Source organism: Aquarana catesbeiana, linkage group LG06 (genome assembly GCF_042186555.1).
Source record: "Aquarana catesbeiana isolate 2022-GZ linkage group LG06, ASM4218655v1, whole genome shotgun sequence".
Classification (NCBI taxonomy): Eukaryota; Metazoa; Chordata; class Amphibia; order Anura; family Ranidae; genus Aquarana; species Aquarana catesbeiana.
This window is the reverse complement of record NC_133329.1, coordinates 153,000,894-153,023,754: the sequence shown is the minus strand read 5'-3', so window position 1 is coordinate 153,023,754 and position 22,861 is coordinate 153,000,894. Positions and strand designations below refer to the sequence as shown.

Here is a 22,861-nt window from a genome sequence, read left to right as displayed (position 1 = left end):
AGTTGCAACCTGCGCTTCATTGGGCTCCCTGAAGGCCCTGATCCTGCTACTTTTCTGGAAAATATCCTTGTCAACTACTTTAGCAGAGATGCCTTCTCCACCACATTTGTGGTGGAGCGTGCACACCGCATGCTTGCTTGCCAGCCCCCAGAGGGAGCTCCACCTCGCACCTTCATAGCGAAGGTTCTGAACTTCAGGGACCAAGATGCAGTCCTGCCACTCACCTGGGAACGAAGGAATATCCCCTACCAAAACGGTCGCATATCAGCTTTCCCAGACCTCTCAGCAGCGGTCCAGCTTCACTAATGTTAAGCGACGCCTCCGGATTCATAACCTGAAATATGTCATGCTATTCCCAGCCTGTCTGTGTGGTAGGAGACAACCAGGTACACTTTTTTGAGAACCTGGAGTTGGTGTCTGCAAGGTTGGATAAATGTTATGCTGACAGAAATCGCCCTGTGTGATGATAACCCCTTTTTCACTCTGGCTATTGTGAGAACATTGCATTTATACTGAGCGTTTCTTGTTTCAACATATTATACTGATCACCACCGTACAGGGGTCGATCCATGTTGATGTACTGTTGACTGTACAAACTCCCCCCTCGGGATCTGCCCCTAAAGCTTCTGAGGCTGTGCATGGAGCCTATATCATGCCTTCACCCCTCGTGTCTAACACATGCTCCCAGCCTTTTCCTCTGACATGGGCACTGCACTGCAGTTCACCAAATGGTGAAGCCCTGAACTACCAGGGCGGTGGTGGCGTTTGACGCCGCTAAAGCGTTTGACTCTGTGGAGTGGGGATTCCTTTGGGAGTGCCTGAGGTGTTTCGGAATCAACCCCAAGTTAATCAAATGGATGCAGCTACTCTATTACCTCCCAGTGGCTCGAGTGTCTGTAAATGGGTGGCTGTCAGACTCACTCCCTCTTGGGGCCCTGCTTCTATATACCCTAGCTGCAGAACGACTGCCCATTTTCACTCAGAACACACCCAGATATCCACGGCCTACAAACTGCTCTTCAGATTATTGAGGAGTTTGGCACACACTCTGGTTTGCGCATAAACTGGAACAAGTCACAAATCCTCCCATTGCATCCCCATCCACCATCATGTAGTCCAGCTTTCCTCCTACTGAACAGTTTTCTATCCAGTACCTAGGAGTTCGAGTCACTAGGGAGTCGCAGGATTACATATCCTATAATATTGAACCATTATTCACCATTCTGAAAACACGTACACAATCTTGGGCAAGACTGCCACTGGGAGTGATGGGAAGGGTAAACCTCACCAAGATGATCCTCCTCTATATGTTCTGGCACTCCTCGATCCTACTTCCCCTTAAATTCTTTAGAACAATTGACGCTATCCTTAACTCTTTATCTGGGGTTCCGGTAGACACAAACTGCCCTGGCTCATTTTTAAGAACCCGACTATTTTAGGGGGCACGGCCCTACCTGATTTTCACTCATAGTACCTGGCAGCCCAATTTACTTCTATCACTTTCACAAAACAGAGGCTCCAAGATACCAAATGTTAGTCTGTAGACAACCTAACCATGGATCTTAATCTCCTTTGCAGGTGATTTTGAGAGGTAGTTGCCAAACGGGGGCAGTTAATACCCATGTCCCCTTATTGAGACACCATAGATGCATTTGGGAATTGGCTCTTAGAAAAAATCAATGCACCACCCTACCACAGACATACCCCCCTGTGGCATAACTCCCAATTGCAGGAACCTGCCTCTATTCCAGACACTGTCCTGTGGGCTTCCAAGGGCATGTTATACCTCTATCAGGTGCTCAAACCCTGAAAGAGGAATTTGCCACAATTTCCGGAGACCATCCACACCATGCGCAGTCTATCCCTGATAGATATCATCACCAGCTTAGAACCCTCCAAACTAATATCAGCACTGTATAATGCTCTGTGTTCCCCCACCTCTAATCTAGTAGTCGACAGGGCTAAATCCTGATGGATGAGTGATATTGAGCCTCTAGAGGAATCAGAATGGGATGCGTTGCTGGAAGGCACAAAACTAGTTTCAGCTAAACTCTGACCGTCTGAGGCAACTGTATATTATACACAAAGCCTATTTAACTCCAATAAGAATATTTAAATATTGCTTTAATCAGAGCCCCAATGTGCCCCACATGCTCTACTGAACATGGTACTTTCTTCCATTTAATTTGGAGCTGTCCTCATATTCAGGCTTACAGGGGGCAAATAATCAAGTTCCATACATGACTACATGGGTTCCCCTCTTCAACTAGACCCCAGGCCATGCATACTAGGACTGCTCCCTGACCTTGACGTGGATAAGTTTCTTGCCACCTTTCTGCATGAAACCCTTAGTGCCTGAAAACTTGTGGCGTGTCACTGGATGCAGGCGGCTCACTCTACCGTCCAGGCTTGGATCTCAGAAATAAATGCCACACTGCCATACAAGAAAGGTGCGGGGGCGACGGTGACACTCGAAGCCGTTCTGAGCCGCTCGGAAACACTCCGTTCCCGAGTGTCTCCTAGTGTTTCCAAATGTCTCCGGTGCCCCCCACCTCTGGTTACATGTGGTACTGCATACATTAGCAGTGCCACTGGAACGGATTATCTAAGTTTCCATTATTTACTATGGGGAAACTCGCTTTGATACGAGTGCTTTGGATTACAAGCATTCTTCTGGAACTAATTATGCTCGTAATCCAAGGTACCACTATATTGAAAAACACATCTATAATTGCCGTATGACTGAGTTCAACTTAAAGTGATACTAAACACAGTGTTTAATTTACATTGTCCCTGCTATTTCTGCATATGGATGATGGCACTTTAATTATTTTAATAAAACAAACATCTAAGTAACTGTATATCTAAGTAACAAACATCTAAGTAATCAATATACAGCTGTCACATGACCTAGCTCTTTCCCAGCCTGTCTGCAGGGAAACGTAAGCAGGAGGAGCTTCTAGTCCTCTGCTCCTGGTCACATGTTTAAAATAAAAAATAAAAACAGCCTTTGGAATACAGAGTAAAAATAATTAATATCAATTAACGGTTTTATATTGGCATACAAATATATATTTGAAATAAAATCTTTATTATTTTGTGGAAATAACATGATTGGGGCAGATTTCTGACAGTCACAGGCAGAACTGTTAACTATTTTCACCTTTTTGTTTAATTAGGTTCTTATCTGGCTCCTGCCCTGATGGAGAAAAATGCAGATTTGCCCATGGAAATGCTGAACTTCAAGAATGGGAAGAAAGAAGTAAAGTTCTAAATCAAAAACTTCTGAAAGCACGCAAAGATCAGCTCATTAGTGCAGATGATAATGACTTTGGAAAATATAGTTTTTTGATTAATGCTTTCAATTAAACAGCCAATTATCCTGAGAAGTAAATGCTACATGGAGACAAATGCAATATAAGTTTAAAAAAAAAGCTCCTAAAATTGTTAAAACAGCAATTTTATGCTCTGAGTTCTTGTGTAGAGCTGTGCATTATTGAATGATTCAATATCTTGCACTGAGAGGGTCACACTTAATTTGATAGAAAAAGCGGAGCCAAGGAGCATTATACAGAGAGGTGCCTTAAGTGAACTTTTGCAGAAAGATTACTTGTTATAGTAAAAGTTTAATATTATAAACAACTTAAGGGGAGTGGTTTTATTTTATTTTTTCCTGGAATGTGTTTGATCACCTAATTGTATACTTGCTCTACCGGCAGACAATATCTGTTACAGCTATCCACCAACATTTATATATTCACTCTTTTTATTTTGAACCTGTGTTCAATTTGAATTCCCAAATGTGTGTTGGACATTAAAAAACATTCTGCCAACACCTGATTGGGTAATTGCTATACTAAGTGAATTACTCTTTCGGTAAAATAAACCATACTGTGAAGTTGAACAGAATATTGTCATTGGTAGGTAAATGCTTAAATTTGACTTTTTTTATGTAGATAGCATACAATTTTACTTTCTCTCTAGCAATATAGCAATGACTTTCAGCCACCAAAATAATGCCTCCTGAATAAAGTGAACGTAACCTGACCTCAAATGTTTCATAGGTATCAACAATGCTTATGTCTGCTTTTATATCCCAATGCCCTCACAAAGACAAATTGATTTAAATGTGATCACTAGTACTTGTGTTGTCTGCACATCTGTACTGTTGATACCTGATCAGATGAAGGAGCCAAGAAATGTCATAAACAGACAGAGTAGTTCTACAGTCTTGACCCCTTTCTTTAGTCTTTTTAGGATTCAGGTTTAGCGGTAAGTTAGAAAACACATTTATAGCTAAAAGGTCAATTGTCAGAAATACTTGAATTTTGTGGTATCACCAGTTAAAATATTTTACAGTTAAAAACACATACAGTATCTCACAAAAGTGAGTACACCCCTCACATTTTTGTAAATATTTTATTATATCTTTTTTTATATCTTGACAACACTGAAGACATGACACTTTGCTACAATGTAAAGTAGTGAGTGTACAGCTTGTATAACAGTGTAAATTTGCTGCCCCCTCAAAATAACTCAACACACAGCCATTAATGTCTAAACCTCTGGCAACAAAAGTGAGTACACTCCTAAGTGAAAATGTCAAAACTGGGCCCAAAGTGTCAATATTTTGTGTGGCCACCATTATTTTCCAGCACTGCCTTAACCCTCTTGGGCATGGAGTTCACCAGAACTTCATAGGTTGCCACTGGAGTCCTCTTCCATGACATCATCACAGAGCTGGTGGATGTTAGGGACCTTGCGCTCTTCCACCTTCTGCTTGAGGATGCTCAATAGGGTTTAGGTCTGGAGACATGCTTGGCCAGTCCATCACCTTTACCCTCAGCTTCTTTAGCAAGGCAGTGGTCGTCTTGGAGGTGTGTTTGGGGTTGTTATCATGTTGGAATCCTGCCCTGCAGCCCAGTCTTCGAAGGGAGGGGATCATGCTCTGCTTCAGTATGTCACAGTACATGTTGGCATTCATGGTTCCCTTAATGAACTGTAGCTCCCCCAGTGCTGGCAGCACTCATGCAGCCCCAGACCATGACACTTACACCACCATACTTAACTGTAGGCAAGACACACTCGTCTTTGTACTTCTCACCTGTTTGCCGCCACACACACTTGACACAATCTGAACCAAATAAGTTTATCTTAGCCCCATCAGACCACAGGACATGGTTTCAGTAATCCATGTCCTTAGTCTGCTTGTCTTCAGCAAACTGTTTGTGGGCTTTCTTGTGCATCATCTTTAGAAGAGGCTTTCTTCTGGGACGACAGCCATGCAGACGAATTTGATGCAGTGTGCGGCGTATGGACTGAGCACTGACAGGCTGACCCCCACCCCTTCAACCTCTGCATCTTTCCCAAAGACAACCTCTGGATATGACTACGATGAGCACATGCACTCAACTTCTTTGGTCGACTATGGCGAGGCCTGTTCTGAGTGGAGCCTGTCCTGTTAAACCGCTGTATGGTCTTGGCCACTGTGCTGCAGCTCAGTTTCAGGGTCTTGGCAATCTTCTTATAGCTTAGGCCATCTTTATGTAGAGCAACAATTCTTTTTTTCAGATCCTCAGAGTTCTTTGCCATGAGGTGCCATGTTGAACTTCCAGTGACCAGTATGAGAGAGTGAGAGCGATAACACTGAATTTAACACACCTGCTCCCCATTCAACCTGACACTAACACTAACAAGTCACATGACATTAGGGCGGCACAGTGGTCTAGTGGGTAGCACTCTCACCTAGCAGTAAGAAGGGTCGCTGGTTCGAATCCCAACCACGACACTACCTGCCTGGAGTTTGCATGTTCTCCCTGTGTCTGCGTGGGTTTCCTCCGGGTACTCCGGTTTCCTCCCACACTCCAAAGACATGCTGGTAGGTTAATTGGATCCTGTCTAAATTGTCCCTAGTATGTATGAATGTGAGTTAGGGATCTTAGATTGTAAGCTCCTTGAGGGTAGGGACTGATGTGAATGTACAATGAATATGTAAAGCACTGCGTAAATTGACGGCGCTATATAAGTACCTGAAATAAATAAAATAAATTAATGGCTGTGTGTTGAGTTATTTTGAGAGGACAACAAATTTACACTGTTATACAAGCTGTACACTCACTACTTTACATTGTAGCAAAGTGTCATTTCTTTAGTGTTGTCACATGAAAAGATATAATAAAATATTTACAATACTGTGAGGGGTGTATGCACTTTGGTGAAATACTGTACGTTGCTCCACAACTGCAAGGGTTAAATGCTCCTTTTTGCCTAAGGATAGAGAAATAAGGTGTAATACTTTGCACAATTACAGAGGTACAAGCACACATCCCCCAAACAAACAGAGATATAGAGGAGGTTTCTCTGAATCCTCTACCCCCCCCCCCCTCTCTGTGGATGAACCGACCCCCCCGACCATACAAAAAGATACAATAAGCAGGATACCAGTTGTGCACACACAGTAAAGGCTCCTACACTGGAGTAAACAGGTAAGCCCCAAATTTTGCATAGCCCCTCTGATCCTAACACCAATCATTTAAGCTGAGCAATTCTAATTTCTGAGGAAAATATCAAGCTAAGAGTGTGGAACGAAAAAACAGATCAATTATATCATAACCACTATCACCCCATCCAGCTTCTACTCAATGTAATAGAGAAGCCATGCAGGACTACCCGCTTGGGTCTGGTATCGAGAGCTAGCCACCCTAACCTTTTTCAAACTTCCGAGGGCAGCCCCGATGTAGATAAGTGGCCTTGCAAGTGTTCGCTGTGGGGGATAATGTTTTCTTTCCAGTGTAGAATGATGCCCTTTTGAGCATAAAAAAGTAGTATACTCAACAATGTTCTGTGTGCAACTGTCCTGTAGCTCCAAAAGACCCAATAAACATACCGGGATAGTCACTGGGACCGGCAGGGTTGTAACCCTGGTTATAAAATGTGTACCATCCTTGAAATGCTCCCGCATTTGCAGTCCTGCCTCTTCCACATACAGTACAGGGTTAATAGTTCTAAATAACGCTAAAGTAACACCCTCAGCCCTGAGAAGAGGACAGGTCAAGAGCTGGCCAAAGTGGGGGTAAGGTAAGTGATGCAGCCATCTCACCTTCTCCTAGATGTAACAGGCATTTAACCCTTGCAGTGAGAGGGGGGCACTGTCAGTTTTTTTTTTTCTTTTTCACCCCAGAGCTGGGCTTTAAAATACAGTGTTAACATTTTATTATTGTTATACATACCTGGTGGGAAGGAAATAATCTTTGTATCCTTTAGCAACAAGTAAGAGTTCAAGTTTTTTTTTATGCAGGTTATAAAATAAAGCCTGGAATAATATGATCCTAATACAAGTCATATACAAGTCCTTTTTTATGAGAATAGGTGCCTTCTTTATTTTTTTAAATCTGGCTTCTGTAACTTTTTTAGACAGTGAGTTTTCAGACAAGTTATATCATACATCCACATCAATTGACAGGTATTCTTTGGCTATTCTTATTAAATTTAGTTTAGAATGAAGAAACTCCTATTCTGTATATTTAGTATTTTTCTTACGTTATTGCAAAATTATACATTTTGGGCATGATTGCCCAAATCTTGGTATATAAAGTGCTGCAGGCCACCTAAAATAAGGAGTTATCCATTTAATATATTGCATGCAAGGATGGCTTTGCATAACATGCTGAGGTTATTTTTGACAATGTCTATCTGTTCTGTAGTTTTGTGCCAAGCTGTACCTAAATAGGGGGCTGGTGCTGGGGCTGGCACAAAAAGGCATGACTACTTTCTGTTGCATAATGACAAATACTGTAGAGCATAAATTGTGCACTTTGCCTTAATTATCATCATGATAGTATACAGCAGTGGTTCTCAACCCCTGTCCTCAGGACCCACTAACAGGCCAGGTTTGCAAGATAACTGAAATACTTCACACATGATATCATTTGCTGCTCAGTGATTTCAGTATTCTAATCTGCGTCTCCCCAAGGTAATACTTAAAATCTGGACTGTTAGTGGGTTCTGAGGATAGGAGAACCACTGGTATACAGCTTCATAAATATCCATGGGATATTATAATGCATTGTTGCGGAGTAACTGGCATAGTGTATGCTTGCAATAATCGATAAATATGTTATAACTTTTAAGGTTTGTTTTGATTGTTTTAGCCTCTGTACCACTTTTGTTCAGACTGCAATTAATATCCATCGTGTTGCCATGCAAGTATATAAATGCCTTTTATATACTGTGGTTTATTTGCCTTTTAAAAAACTATATTTTTAATTAGGGTCCACATAGCATTTTATCATTGTTCATACAGTTTATTTTCATATTTAGTGAAGTTCCAAAACATAGTGCTTTATACATTTGGGTGTAGTTTTGTATGTGCTGTTTTCTAGATATGTCCAAGGCCCTATGCACACTAGGTGTTTAGCATTGACACATGGGACTCTGGTGTTGGGTGGAAGGTACAGGTGACTGTCTGGTCCCACTGCCAGTAGCTGCTGTGGCTGGGTGGGAAATCTAGCTGTAATAACGTTTAGGGCAGTATGAACCCAGGGATGAATTCCTGAAACAAAGGCAGTCTGCATTCTGGGCATTTTTTTTCTGGGCAAGTACTACCCTAAACATTTATACCGCTAGCTGCACCATCCAACCCCATCCAGTTACAACAGTTGCCAAGCTCTCAAAGAGTTTAACAATTTACCAGTGGCTTGGCACCTGTGTTCATGAGGCCTAACACATTTTATGAAAATGGTATGTGACGTGAAAACTGTATTTGTAATAACTGAACACTTGCTCTAGGTCAGTAATTCACTAGGTGGTTGAGCCAGGTTTAAAGGATAAGTTCACCTGTTTTTTTTTTGTTTTCTAACTTCCAGCTCCTCCACGTACCAATATAGCATGAATGTACTTCTTTTGCAAAAATAAAACAGCTTTCCATTAATTCTGCACAGGCTTACCTCACTCACTCACACAGGAAGAAGTTGACCAGCTGAGGATAGATGATGCAGGGTGTGTGCTAATGAGGTCAGCTGGTCAATTCCTTCCTGTTTCATGACCTAAAATCCAGGAAGTAAGGCAGAAGTAATTGAGCAGTGTGTTTAAACAGCTATAAAGAGAGAGTGAGGTGTGTAGAATTAATGGAAAACTGTTTTATTTTTGCAAAATAAGTACATTTAATGCTATGTTGGTACATAGGGTAGCTGGAATTTAGGGGGAAAAACGTGAACTTAGCCTATAAGTTGAAGTCTGTACAATGGACAGGGCTGCAGTGGCACTAGCCATATTTCAGTTCTCGCATGTTTACTGTAAGGTCTCATGTCCTCAGTGGTCAAGGTCATACTCAGAAAACCTTTTGCTGGTATATCCTACTAGCTGTAAACTAAAACAGGAAACCTCTTTTCCCTCTCATTCTGTTTACCCTTTGAAAAAATTTTGCTAGGCACAAACTGTTGATAATTTGTCTCTGTACTTATAAACTCATGTGCAGAAATATCTAATACCTTCTATATTGAAAAAAGCATGTTTACAGAGTTCAAGCTAAAATTTACACAGATGGCACTTATCCCTCTCTGCCTTCCTGTTAAGATAGCTCTGTATATGGTTTCAATCAGAGTGTGTCTGAAAGCTTTCTATAGAAAACCCATAATGCTAAATGAATCCAGTTTTATGGATTCACCCTGTATTAAATGTTTATTTGTAAAACAACAGCTATATGCAAAAACGTTGGCATTGTAAATATTTACTCTCCTTCATCTTGCATCGCCCCTTTGGGCACAAAGAGACATACTAAGCCTTGCAAAACATTCCCTGTTCATGAACAGATAGAATAGGCAGTCTATGATGATTGGGTCATGCTTTTTCCTAAACAAACTTCTCACTGTACCTATTGAAGATGTTTTATCCTTTAAGGATTCTGCTGACAGAATATTTGAGATGCTTTTAAAACTGTTTTTAATATGGAAGGCCCAGTCCTGCAACCAGCTAGTGCTTCTATTTCTGTATGTCATACTACAGCTGAATAACCAATATTACCCTGTCTTTTAGGGTCAAGCAGTTGCAGAGCATATTCAACAGCTTTCCACTGCTCTTCTTTTCTGTGTAGATGCTGTGATACAGGTCATGAGACATGTATCCAGAATGGCTCTTATCTCTATACATATGCGCAGCATTCCCTGGCTAAAAGCTTGGACTGCAGAAGCTGCTTGCAAGAGGTGCTTCACACACATGTGTATTTGGTGAGGCACTTGACCAATTCATAAATGGGGTCATGTGTGAAAAAGTTTTTTGCTTTCTCAGAGAAAGGTCATAAAACCATCCTCCTCGGTACCCCACATTCTGTCCTTTCTGCAAAAAGGGCTTGACCACAGTCTAGCACTCAGTACCCTAAAATGGCAAGTTTCAGCTGTATGCATAGTTTTCTTAAGGCCCTTACCTTTGTATTCCCTTGTAAAAACCTTTATTCAAGTTGTTTCTTGTATAAGGCACCCTTTCCAGTAACCCCCACTGGGACCTTGGTTCTTTCTGACGTGGAAAAAAACACCCTTTGAACCCATCAGGAATATTCCCTTGGTGTGCCTTACCAGTAGCCTTTCCTGTAGGCTATCATGTTTTTTCAAAGTATCTCAGAACTAGCGGCCCTTTCCTGTGAAGAGCTTGTTCTCATACTTCACAACAACATGGTTGTATTATGGCGTAAACCATACTTACTTTCAAATGTGGTGTCAGCATTCCATCTCAATGAAGACATTGTTCTGCCATCTTTGTGCCCTGTTCCTAAGCATCCAAAAGAAGTCTACATTGCCTGCACATTGTCAGAGCCAAAAGACTGTGCCTAAAAGCTCTTGCTTCCATTAGATAAAATTGTTTGATCCTCGGGTCCTGGCAAGAGGCACCCAGCTTCAAGAGCCACCACTGCAAGATTGAAAATTAATTTGATTTCTAGAGCCTATGCTCTAAAACAAACACCTCCTCCTGCGCTGTTATGCGTACACTCCACCAGATCTGTTGGAGGATGCTCTTTAGGCACCAAGCTTTTGTTGCCCAACTTTGTAAGGCTGAACCTTCTGTTCAAAAACTCTCCTTGTTACTCAGCATTACTAGCTAAAGCCTCACTGAGTGGGGTAAGTTTATAGGGGAGTTGCCTTAGGGTTATCCTCAAAAACTTGTCGGTGTCCAATCACCTGAATGTATGAGCCTATAACCTATAGTATATTAATACATTGCCTGTGTCCTGTACAGTAATCTCAAAAGAGATTCCTTTTTTTTGTACTCATTATAATCTTTTCTTGCAGTCTATTGAGGGACACAAGTCCCACCCCTGTGTTTATGATTGTGCACTCAGTACTGCTTTACTACAAAATTCAGGCATGCTGGTAACTGGGGTGGTTATCCAGGGTGGCCTACAGTTTTTTGTTAGCCAGTGGGAAATCCTCCTGAAAGCAACAATATAACCCAAAGTTACACTTCCTAAGTCCCTTAAAGGACCACAAGAAAAGGATTTTATGGTAAGTAAAAAAAATATATATTTTTTTCAACCTTGTCCATATGTTGGGCCCACGCTGACCAACATAGCACAAAATACACATAACCAGGCAGAGCTAATACCTGGTATATTGAAAGGGTCCTTCATTTTGGCTAGAAACCAGGGTAGGAACCAACACAAACATTGTGCCTGCAACCTTCTACTATGGAATGCAAAAGCTTTCAGACAATTGAAAACGCATCTGATTTGGAATAAAATATTACGTCCATGAAGAAAAAAGTGAATCTTTACTGTATCTTCTCATTTCATTATTAGATCACTCCTTAGTCTCTACCCACTACTTTTTTTTTGCCTGCTTTTGGTGAATTTTGCAATAATAAGGAAAAGACACTATTCAAAAACATACATTAATACATGCAATAAATACATTAAACAGATTTAAAGTTGTAGTAAAGGCTCTGTGTTTTTAAAAATAATGCATTCTATGCATGCATTAAAGCAAACACTCACATATTAATAGCATTACCACTGTCTCCCAATGCCTATGCGCATCCTCCCCTAAACTTCCGTAGGGAGAGCGCACTTTGTGTAGCAAGTCACAATGGACGGCAGCTATCCATCTATTGGCTTTGAGGAGGGAGGAGGCAGGAATAGGGGAGTGGCTTTCTTTTCTAAGGCATTGTAGCTGTGTTTTTGTATGGATGCACACAGCTCTGTACAGAGAGAGTGCATGCAAGGGTGTCTCTCTGGGTCCCTGTAAGGGAAAGGGAATACCCTGAATAGGGAGAACTGTACTTGTGCTGAGTGGCCCATTGGAATCCAGTGGATAGAATCACTGCAGGAATAAAATAAGCAGTGTAGCATGTAAGTCATTACTCCAACATTAAGATTTAGGAAAAAAACGCTAAATCTTTCAAATCTCTTTTATACTTCCATACTGATGTGCCAGTTATTCAAAGTTGAGAACATTTTTGATGCTTTCCTTTACAGCTGGTGGACATGAGTACCTAAGTAGTATTGAGGTTTTGCTATGCTTGAATTAGGATGTTCAGTTAGGTTTTCCCATTAATACTCCAGTGTTGTGCCCGTTCAGTTTTTAGGAAAATGTATGGTGTGATTCTTTGATACGTGTTTAATATTGTTTGTCGATGCAAACTTTTGTCTAGTTTTAATGTTCTGAAACAAGAATCTGAAACTGGACTGCGAATTCCCTGGACAAATATAGATAATAGTGTGTTTGCTCAGTATCTCAGTCATAATTAAAAAAAAGTGCATTCCAGTAGGCATTGGTATTTGTTCTGTGATTGCCAAACTGTAATTAAAGTATGCAAAGTATTGAAAATCTGTTGATTTTTATTTAATGTTTTTCTATTCTGAAATGTGTCTTTTAACCAGATCTGCCTGAAGTAAAGATGAATTTGTTATACCTCAAAGCTGCACTTGTACTTTTTTAGAAACTAAAATACCACACTAGGTTTTGTGGGAAACTTTGATCATATACGCCAGGAATGTAAGTAGGAGAAATTATAATAGTGATCTGTTGATCTTTTATGCTACATATTGAAGATCTACAGTGGGGACGAAAGTATTCCGACCCCCTTAAATTTTTCACTTTGTTATATTGCAGCCATTTGCTAAAATCATTTAAGTTTATTTTTTTTCCTCATGAATGTACACACAGCACCCCATATTGACAGAAAAACACAGAATTGTTGACATTTTTGCAGATTTATTAAAAAAGAAAAACTGAAATATCACATGGTCCTAAGTATTCAGACCCTTTGCTCAGTATTTAGTAGAAGCACCCTTTTGATCTAATACAGCCATGAGTCTCTTTGGGAAAGATGCAACAAGTTTTTCACACCTGGATTTGGGGCTCCTCTGCCATTCCTCCTTGCAGATCCTCTCCAGTTCTGTCAGGTTGGATGGTAAACGTTGGTGGACAGCCATTTTTAGGTTTCTCCAGAGATGCTCAATTGGGTTTAAGTCAGGGCTCTGGCAGGGCCATTCAAGAACAGTCACGGAGTTGTTGTGAAGCCACTCCTTCGTTATTTTAGCTGTGTGCTTAGGGTCATTGTCTTGTTGGAAGGTAAGCCTTCGGCCCAGTCTGAGGTTCTGAGCACTCTGGAGAAGGTTTTCGTCCAGGATATCCCTGTACTTGGCTGCATTCATCTTTCCCTCGATTGCAACCAGTCGTCCTGTCCCTGCAGCTGAAAAACACCCCCACAGCATGATGCTGCCACCACCATGATTCACTGTTGGGACTGTATTGGACAGGTGATGAGCAGTGCCTGGTTTTCGCCACACATACCGCTTATAATTAAGGCCAAAAAGTTCTATCCTGGTCTCATCAGACCAGAGAATCTTATTTCTCACCATCTTGGAGTCCTTTAGGTGTTTTTTTTAGCAAACTCCATGCAGGCTTTTATGTGTCTTGCACTGAGGAGAGGCTTCCGTCTGGCCACTCTGCCTTAAAGCCCCGACTAGTGGAGGGCTGCAGTGATGGTTGACTTTCTACAACTTTCTCCCATCTCCCGACTGCATCTCTGGAGCTCGGCCACAGTGATCTTTGGGTTCTTCTTTACCTCTCTCACCAAGGCTCTTCTCCCCCGATAGCTCAGTTTGGCCGAACGGCCAGCTCTAGGAAGGGTTCTGGTCGTCCCAAACATCTTCCATTTAAGAATTATAGATGCCACTGTGCTCTTAGGAACCTTAAGTGCTGCAGAAATTTTTGTGTAACCTTGGCTAGATCTGTGCCTTGCCACAATTCTGTCTCTGAGCTCTTCAGGCAGTTCCTTTGACCTCATGATTCTCATTTGCTCCGACATGCACTGTGAGCTGTAAGGTCTTATATTGACAGGTGTGTGGCTTTCCTAATCTAGTCCAATCAGTATAATCAAACACAGCTGGACTCAAATGAAGGTGTAGAACCATCTCAAGGATGTTCAGAAGAAATGGACAGCACCTTGACAGAGTTAAATATGTGAGTGTCACAGCAAAGGGTCTGAATACTTAGGACCATGTGATATTTCAGTTTTTCTTTTTTAATAAATCTGCAAAAATGTCAACAATTCTGTGTTTTTCTGTCAATTTGGGGTTCTGTGTGTACATTTAATGAGGAAAAAAAATAAACTTAAATGATTTTAGCAAATGGCTGCAATATAACAAAGAGTGAAAAATTTAAGGGGGTCTGAATACTTTCCATCCCCACTGTATATAATGGCTTTCCTTATTTGTAATATGGTTTTGTATGGTATTTGCTGAAATAAATGTAGAGTCCCTTTAAAGCTTGTGTTTCAGTAACTGGCACTTAAAGAATCCTCTGTCAACATCTAATCAGACACTGGCAGAAGGAGGCGAGCGCAGGCCTGTTGGACACCTCACAGGTTAATTGTCAGGGTCCTGCAGTGTACCTATGATGCCCAGACGAGGCTTCTGGATATCAGAGGTAGAGGAGTGCCAGCTCTGTAACTATTTGTAGCTAACACTGTTACCATAGTGACTGCGCATGCATTCATGATGTGCAGGACTGCAAGACAGGTAAGGCCAGTTGCAAACAGGGTGTCTAGTTGCTGTGTTTCTACTCCTAGCTTTCTGATGCAGACCAGGAGCACAGGTGCAGCAACCTGCTCTGCTGCTGTACCAAGTAATATTCTGCATTCTGAGCATTTGTGCCTGGATACTTAGGGCCCTAAATGCAAGTTCCACTCAGTACAACATTCAGCCCCCTCCAGCGGCAGCATATTTCAGCCTGTCATTGGCTTTGACGGGCAGCACATATTCCACACTCACTGAATTGTATTCACTGGACCTTGACATGGCGTTGTTGGTGAGTCCCCAAAGTCCACCATCTGCAGTTCTCTTCTTTTATCTCCAGTGGTAATACCTATAAGCTATACAGCTGCAGAAGGTACCATATACTTGCAGGACAGAAAGTGGTTTGTGGCATCAGATGGAGCATGTCACCTCTCCAGCAGCCCCCTGCTTCTCTCTGTACAGACCATTACCAACACGCTCATGTGACAGTTCATGTCCCAGGCTGCATTTACAGGTGGCTGCCAGCAAAGGGCTCTCCGGTCACAATCCAGTTCAGTATAGCAATGTTATAAAGTGCCATTAGTGTCTACTGATACTGCTTTACTTGGCCACATGGCACTGCTTCCCCAACATTAAAACACTGTGCACAGAGCAGCTGCTCTTCCTGCATGCACATCCACCCTCTTGTTCTGGCCCTGCAACCTAGTGTAGTGCAGGCACACTTGTGCACTGCAGGTCACCATCACAAAGAAGAGCAAGGCAGCAAATAATCCATATCCTTCAAATTAGGGACTAAAATCCCTGGAGAACCTAAAATGCACAATTGAATCTTGTGAGAGAGGATATGCATGAAGCTCAGTGAGCAAAGAATGTGGTGGGAGTATAGCTATTGCACAGTGGGGAAAGTGTCTGGAAGGGGTTGTGGACACTGGGGAGTGAGCTCACTGTACTGAATAAGGATGTACTTAAGGTTCAGTCTCAACACAAGTACGGATGATTGCTCAAACATTCACCCATTCAGTAGAAGCCAAAGGTCATGTAATACTACTGCTATTGTACATGACAGCTTCTACATTGCCTTGAAAAAGTATTCATACCCCTTGAAATTTTGTCATGTTACAACCAAAAACAAAAATGTATTTTATGTAATAGACCAACACAAAGTGGCACATAATTGTGAAGTGGAAGCAAATGATAAATGGTGTTCAAAATTGTTTACAAATAAATATCTGAAAAGTGTGGTGTGCAATTGTATTCTGCCCCTCTAAGTCAATACTTAGAACCACCTTTTGCTACAATTGCAAGTCTTTTTGGGGATGTCTACCAGCACATCTAGAGAGTGACATTTTTGCCCATTCTTTTCTGCAAAATAGCTCAAGCTCTGTCAGGGTGGATGGAGAGCGTCTGAACAGCAATTTTCAAGTCTTGCCACAGATTCTCAATTAAATTTAGGTCTGGATTTTGACTGTGCCATCCTAAAACATGAAAATGCTTTGATCTAAAACCATTCCAATGTAGCTCTGGCTGTATATTTAGGGTAATTGTCCTGCTGGAAGGTGAACCTCCGCCTCAGTCTCAAGTCTTTTGCAGACTCTAACGCTCTTTACACACGACCAGTTTTGTCGTCGGAATAAACTCTGAAGGTTTTTCCAACGGAATTCTGCTCAAGCTGTCTTGCATACACACGGTCACACCAAATTCCAACCGTCAAGAAGGCGGTGACGTACAACACGTACGACAGGACTATATAACGGAAGTTCAGTACCCAGTGCGCCACCCTTTGGGCTCCTTCTGCTAATCTTGTGTCTATCTCATTTTAGTAGACGTTTGGTGAGAGACGATTCGCGCTTTTCAGACTTGTGCTTTTCCGTTTGTTACTGCTCTTCAGTTTGTGCTTGTGTGTTTGTATCTGTTCTTCAGTGCCTGCAGTCAGTTTGTATCTGTTTTCAGTGTGTTCTTGTCCGCTCGTTTCTGATTTTCAGCGCGCTCTTCACAGACCTTGCTGTTCTGTTCTTCAGTGCGTTCTGTTAGTTCGTTCTGACCAGCCGACCGTTTTGAAGCCATGTTGCGGGTACGTACTCCTCATAGAGTTCTTGCTGTGTGGGGGCTTGGTGTTGGGGTTCTAGCTTTGACCCAAGCCCAGTCCATGAACAGGGCGAGGAGGAGTTCATGGACCAAGAATTGGTTTCTCCAGCGTGACCAATTCTCTCATATGCCTTTGCTGTGTGAGATCCAGGAGAATAATCCTGATGATTTCAGGAACTTTCTCAGGATGACAGACCCCGCTTTTCACCATCTGCTGGCTTTGCTCACCCCTTATATTAGCAGGCAGGACACCTGCATGCGGCAAGCCATCACGCCAGAGCAGAGGCTAGTCGCCACATTGCGGTACTTGGCGACTGGGAGAGGTCTACAGGACCTCAAGTTCTCTACAGGCATCTCCCCCCAGGAGGTGGCCATGCCCAGTGTCAGCCAGGAGGTGGGCGGGCCCAGTGGCCTCACCCAATAACAGGTGCCTCTCCTCTGCCTTACAATAAAAAGGCCCAGGAAGGGGACGATGATGGAGGAGGCAGCACTGGGCCTCATTAGGGAAGCAAGTGATGTCCTCAGAAGCTCCCCTATGGGCCTATGGCTGCTATCTAGCCACTAGATTGCAGAAATTGGAGGAGGTCCAATGCCTCTTCTGTGAGGGAATTTTTGCTCAGGCCCTTCAGAAGGGGTTGAGGGGCCAGCTGACTGAGAACAGCCATGTATGTGAGCTCGCCCATCCTCCTCCTTCTGCCACAAGTCCACCTCCAGAGCCACAGCCTCCAAGGAAGGCTGCAGGGAAGCGTGGAGGGAACGCTGCAGTCAAGAGAAGAAAGTGATGGCCTGGGTTCAGTCTGGTCTGACAGAAGACGCAGGCTGGTGTAATACCACAGCCTGGGGACATACAGTATCTCACAAAAGTGAGTACACCCCTCACATTTTTGTAAATATTTTATTATATCTTTTCATGTGACAACACTGAAGAAGTAGCACTTTTCTACAATGTAAAGTAGTGAGTGTACAGCTTGTATAACAGTGTAAATTTGCTGTCCCCCCAAAATAACTCAATGCACAGCCATTAATGGCTAAACTGCTGGCAACAAAAGTGAGTACACTCCTAAGTGAAAATGTCCAAATTGGGCCAAATTAGCCATTTTCCCTCCCCGGTGTCATGTGACTCGCTAATGTTGCAAGGTCTCAGGTGTGAATGGGGAGCAGGTGTATTAAATTTGGTGTCATTGCTCTCACGCTCTCATACTGGTCATTGGAAGTTCAACATGGCACCTCATGGCAAAGAACTCTCTGAGGATCTGAAAAAAAAAGAATTGTTGCTCTACATAAAGATGGCTTAGGCTATAAGAAGATTTGCAAAGAACCTGAAACTGAGCTGCAGCACTGTGGCCCAAGACCATACAGCGATTTAACAGCACAGGTTCCACTCAGAACAGGTCTCGCCATGGTTGACCACAGAAGTTGAGTGCACGTGCTCAGCGTCATATACAGAGGTTGTCTTTTGGGAAATAGACGTATGAGTGCTGCTAGCATTGCTGCAGAGGTTGAAGGGGTGGGGGGCCAGCCTGTCAGTGCTCCGACCATGCGCTGCACACTGCATCAAATTGGTCTGCATGGCTGTTGTCTCAGAAGGAAGCCTGTTCTAAAGATGATGCACCAGAAAGCCTGCAGTTTGCTGATGACAAGCAGACTAAGCACATGGATTACTGGAACCATGTCCTGTGGCCTTATGAGACCAAGATAAACTTATTTGGTTCTGATGGTGTCAAGCGTGTGTGGCGGCAACCAGGTGTGGTGTACAAAGACAAGTGTGTCTTGCTTACAGTCAAGCATGGTGGAGGGAGTGTCATTGTCTGGGGCTGCATGAGTGCTGCCGGCACTGGGGAGCTACAGCTCATTGAGGGAACCATGAATGCCAACATGTACTGTGACATACTGAAGCAGAGCATGATCCCCTCCCTTTGGAGACTAGGTCGCAGGGCAGTATTCCAACATAATAACGACCCCAGACACACCTCCAAGATGGCCACTGCCTTTCTAAAGAAGCTGAGGGTAACGGTGATGGACTGGCCAAACATGTCTCCAGACCTAAACTCTATTGAGCATCTGTGGGGCATCCGCAAACAGATGGTGGAGGAGCGCAAGGTCTCTAACATCCACCAGCTCCGTGATGTTGTCATGGAGGAGTGGAAGAGGACTCCAGTGGCAACCTGTGAAGCTCTGGTGAACTCCATGCCCAAGAGGGTTAAGGCAGTGCTGGAAAATAATGGTGGCCACACAAAATATTGACACTTTGGGCCCATTCGGGACATTTTCACTTAAGGGTGTACTCACTTTTGTTGCCAGCGGTTTAGACATTTATGGCTGTGTGTTGAGTTATTTTGAGGGGACAGCAAATTTACACTGTTAAACAAGCTGTACACTCACTACTTTACATTGTAGCAAAGTGTAATTTCTTCAGTGCTGTCACATTAAAGATATAATAAAATATTTACAAAAATGTGAGGGGTGTACTCACTTTTGTGAGATACTGTATATGTCATCTGCTGCTGGTCCTGATCTCTGGGAGTCCTGGACCAGATTGGGCTCAAAATTATATGGACTCCACAAGCTAACCATTTTATTTTCTTTTTATTTTAAGAAAAAGAAATAACCGAGCTAAATTGTATATAAGTAAGATATGTGAAATAATCTTCTAATCATGTCCCAAAAACTTCTGTTGAAAAATTCATGTGTGTGTGTGAAACATAGCGATAATCAGAAAAATATAAAAGGCTATGCAAATAACTAACTCAAAAAGTGATGTCCATATATAGTGGATGGGAATCCTTATATATAATAATTGATCAGAATCAGTCCCAGAGAGAAACCCATGAATGGACACAACCAGACTTGGTGGTAAAGATGAGAGAGACACCACACTCAGAGATCCGTCACCACACAAATATTGCGCTTACCACAAGGCAAGCAAAAAACAGCCTGTGTTCCATCCTGGTATGGGAAATCCAGCTGGTGTGACTTGACTGTATACAGCGTGGCTAAGAGGATATAGCAAGGACCCCAAACTCTCGTCTCACAGGCATGTGGATAAAAAGAAACTGACCATAGTGTAATACTGACAGGATGGTTTAATAAAAGAAGGTAGAAAACTTACATAAGTAGATTAAAAAGCAGCAAATAGCTGGCTGGCATAGCGAGCACCCGTCCACACTAGGATGGCGATGACGTCAGAGCGTGAACCTCCCGACGTACGTTTCACCACAAATGGCGTCGTCTGGGGAACGGGTGACGCTCTGAGTCATTGCCTTAAATAAAATACAGAAAACCATGCTTCGTTCTGAGATCTCAGCGGTAGAAGAGGAACTATACGAGCCGCCACTCAAATCGCGGCTCGTATTAGGTTGTTTTTTATGTTTCTTTTTATTTTACACAGACTTGATGTCTGCCCTGGGGGCCAAAAGGCTTCGCAAATTCCAAAAGTTTCCCCAGCGTTGCCTTCCTCTTTGTTTTGTTACCCAGAATAAATGGATATTTTATTTTCTGAAAATACTTGCCTATGTGTTTTTCTACTAAAAGTAAAGTTTGTTTGTGAGTAGGCAGGTACATTTCAAAAAGACAATGTTAAATTAACAAGGGGCATCAACCTCCTTGGGGTTAAAAAATACAAAATAATAATGTTATTGTGGTAACTTGAGATCACTAGAAAATAATTTTTCAATTATCTAAAAAAAAGGAAATCTTGATGAAATAAAAAAAATGACTATAAAAAATAATTCTAAACATTATTATGGAATTCTGGCTTTTAAAAAATAAAAGCTTATTTATGCGATCACGAGAAATAATAAATAAATAAGTTTGTGACAACTCTGTGTGAATATGAGCAGCAAAACAACTTCATTATTCTAGCATCATAAAGAACAAAAGAATGCGCTGCCTTAAAAGATCACAGAATTTGCAGCGTGAGGAATGTGCTATCTCCATTACGAACGCTAATTTTACCACACCGAGCGCTTCGTACTTGCTTCAGAGCATGCGTCATTTTTGGTACGTCGGAACAGCATACAGACTAGCAGTTTTCCTGATAGGAATTTGTTCCGTCGGAAAAAATAGAACATGTTCTGTATCTAAGTCCGTCTGAATTTTCGACGTAAAAAGTCCAATGGGGAATACACACGGTTGGAATATACGATGATGAGCTCCCATCGGACTTTTTCTGTCAGAAACTCCGACCATGTGTACAGGCCATAACAGGTTTTCTTCTAAGATTGCCCTGTATTTGGCTCCATCGATCTTTCCATCAACTCTGGCCAGATTCCCTGTCCCTGCTGAAGAAAAGCATCCCCACAACATGTTTCACTGTGGGGATGGTGTTTTCAGGGTGATGCACAGTGTTAGTTTTCAGCCACACATAGCACTCTGCTTTTAGGCCAAAAAGTTCCATTTTGGTCTCATCTGACCAGAGCACCTTCTTCCATATGTTTGCTGTCTCCCCCACATGGCTTCTCACAAACTGCAAACGATCCCTGCTATGGCTTTCTTCTTGCCACTTCCATTAAGGCCAGATTTGTGGAGTGCACGACTAATAGTTGTACTGTGGACAGATTCTCCCACCTGAGCTGTGGATCTCTGCAGCTCCTCCAGAGTTACCATGGACTTCTTGGCTGCTTCTCTGATTAATGCTCTCCTTGCCCGGCCTGTCAGTTTAGGTGGACGGCCATGTCTTGGTAGGTTTGCATTTGTGCCATACTCTTTCCATTTTCAGATGATGGATTGAACAGTGCTCCGTGAGATTTTCAAAGCTTGGAATATTTTTTTATAACCTAACTCTGCTTTAAACGTCTCCACAACTTTATCCCTGACCTGTCTGGTTTGTTCCTTGACCTTCATGATGCTATTTGTTCACTAAGGTTCTCTAACAAACCTCTGAGGGCTTAAAAGAACAGCTGTATTTATACTGAGATTAAATTACACACAGATGGACTCCATTTACTAATTAGGTGACTTCTGAAGGCAATTGGTTCTACTAGATTTTAGTTAGGTATCAGAGTAAAGGGGGCTGAATACATATTCATGCCACACTTTTCAGATATTTCTTAGTAAAAAAAAAAAATCGAAAACCATTTATCATTTTCCTTCCACTGCACAATTATGTGCCACTTTGTGTTGGTCTATCACATACAATCCCAATTAAAAATACATTAACGTAACCTGCTAGAGTGGATACTGCAGAGTCTTCAGAGTCAATATCCCTTCCTTTGGAAGCAAACATCCCTGGCATATCTAGGAGTACACCTAACTCCTAACGTTTCATCACTCTATAAGGGCCCTTTCACACTGGGGCATTGGGGGCATCAGCGGTAAAGCACCGCTATTTTTAGCGGCGCTTTACCGTCATTTTAGTGGCGCTTTTCAGCCGCTAGCGGGGTACTTTTAACCCCCGCTAGTGGCCGAAAAAGGGTTAAAAGCGCCACTGCAGCATTGATTTCAATGGGCAGGGGCGCTTAGGAGCGGTGTATACACCGCTCCTAAAGCGCTGCTTGTATGACTTTTTTTGACGTCCTGCCAGCACACCATTCCAATGTGAAAGCCCTCGGGCTTTCACATTGGAATGACAGGAGAGGCGCTTTGCAGGTGATATTTTTAGCGCTATAGTGCCTGTACAGCGCCTCAGTGTGAAAGGGGCCTAAGGCAAACTACCCGCCATTATTCGCTAAACTTTTGGAGGACATGAAGGGATGGTCTGATGTGAGTTTGTCTTGGATTGGGGAGAATATCCTCAGTAAAGAGGACAGTCCTACCCAGGATATTGTACTA

At 42.5% G+C, this 22,861-nt stretch overlaps 1 protein-coding gene and 1 long non-coding RNA gene across 2 annotated transcripts in view; both read left to right on the top strand.

Moving 5' to 3' along the window:
- Positions 1 to 6,104, top strand: part of ZC3H7A (zinc finger CCCH-type containing 7A) — a 166,257-nt gene extending 160,153 nt beyond the window's left edge. The window contains exon 23 of the mRNA XM_073591074.1: positions 3,180 to 6,104. Within this exon, the coding sequence (XP_073447175.1) occupies positions 3,180 to 3,369 (190 nt within the window). The 3' untranslated portion in view covers positions 3,370 to 6,104. The remainder of the gene's footprint in view (positions 1 to 3,179) is intronic.
- LOC141101770 (uncharacterized) lies at positions 6,105 to 12,903 on the top strand. Its single transcript, XR_012235015.1, has 2 exons — positions 6,105 to 7,847; positions 7,999 to 12,903. It is a non-coding gene; the product is annotated as an uncharacterized lncRNA (long non-coding RNA).
- The last annotated feature ends 9,958 nt before the right edge of the window (positions 12,904 to 22,861 follow it).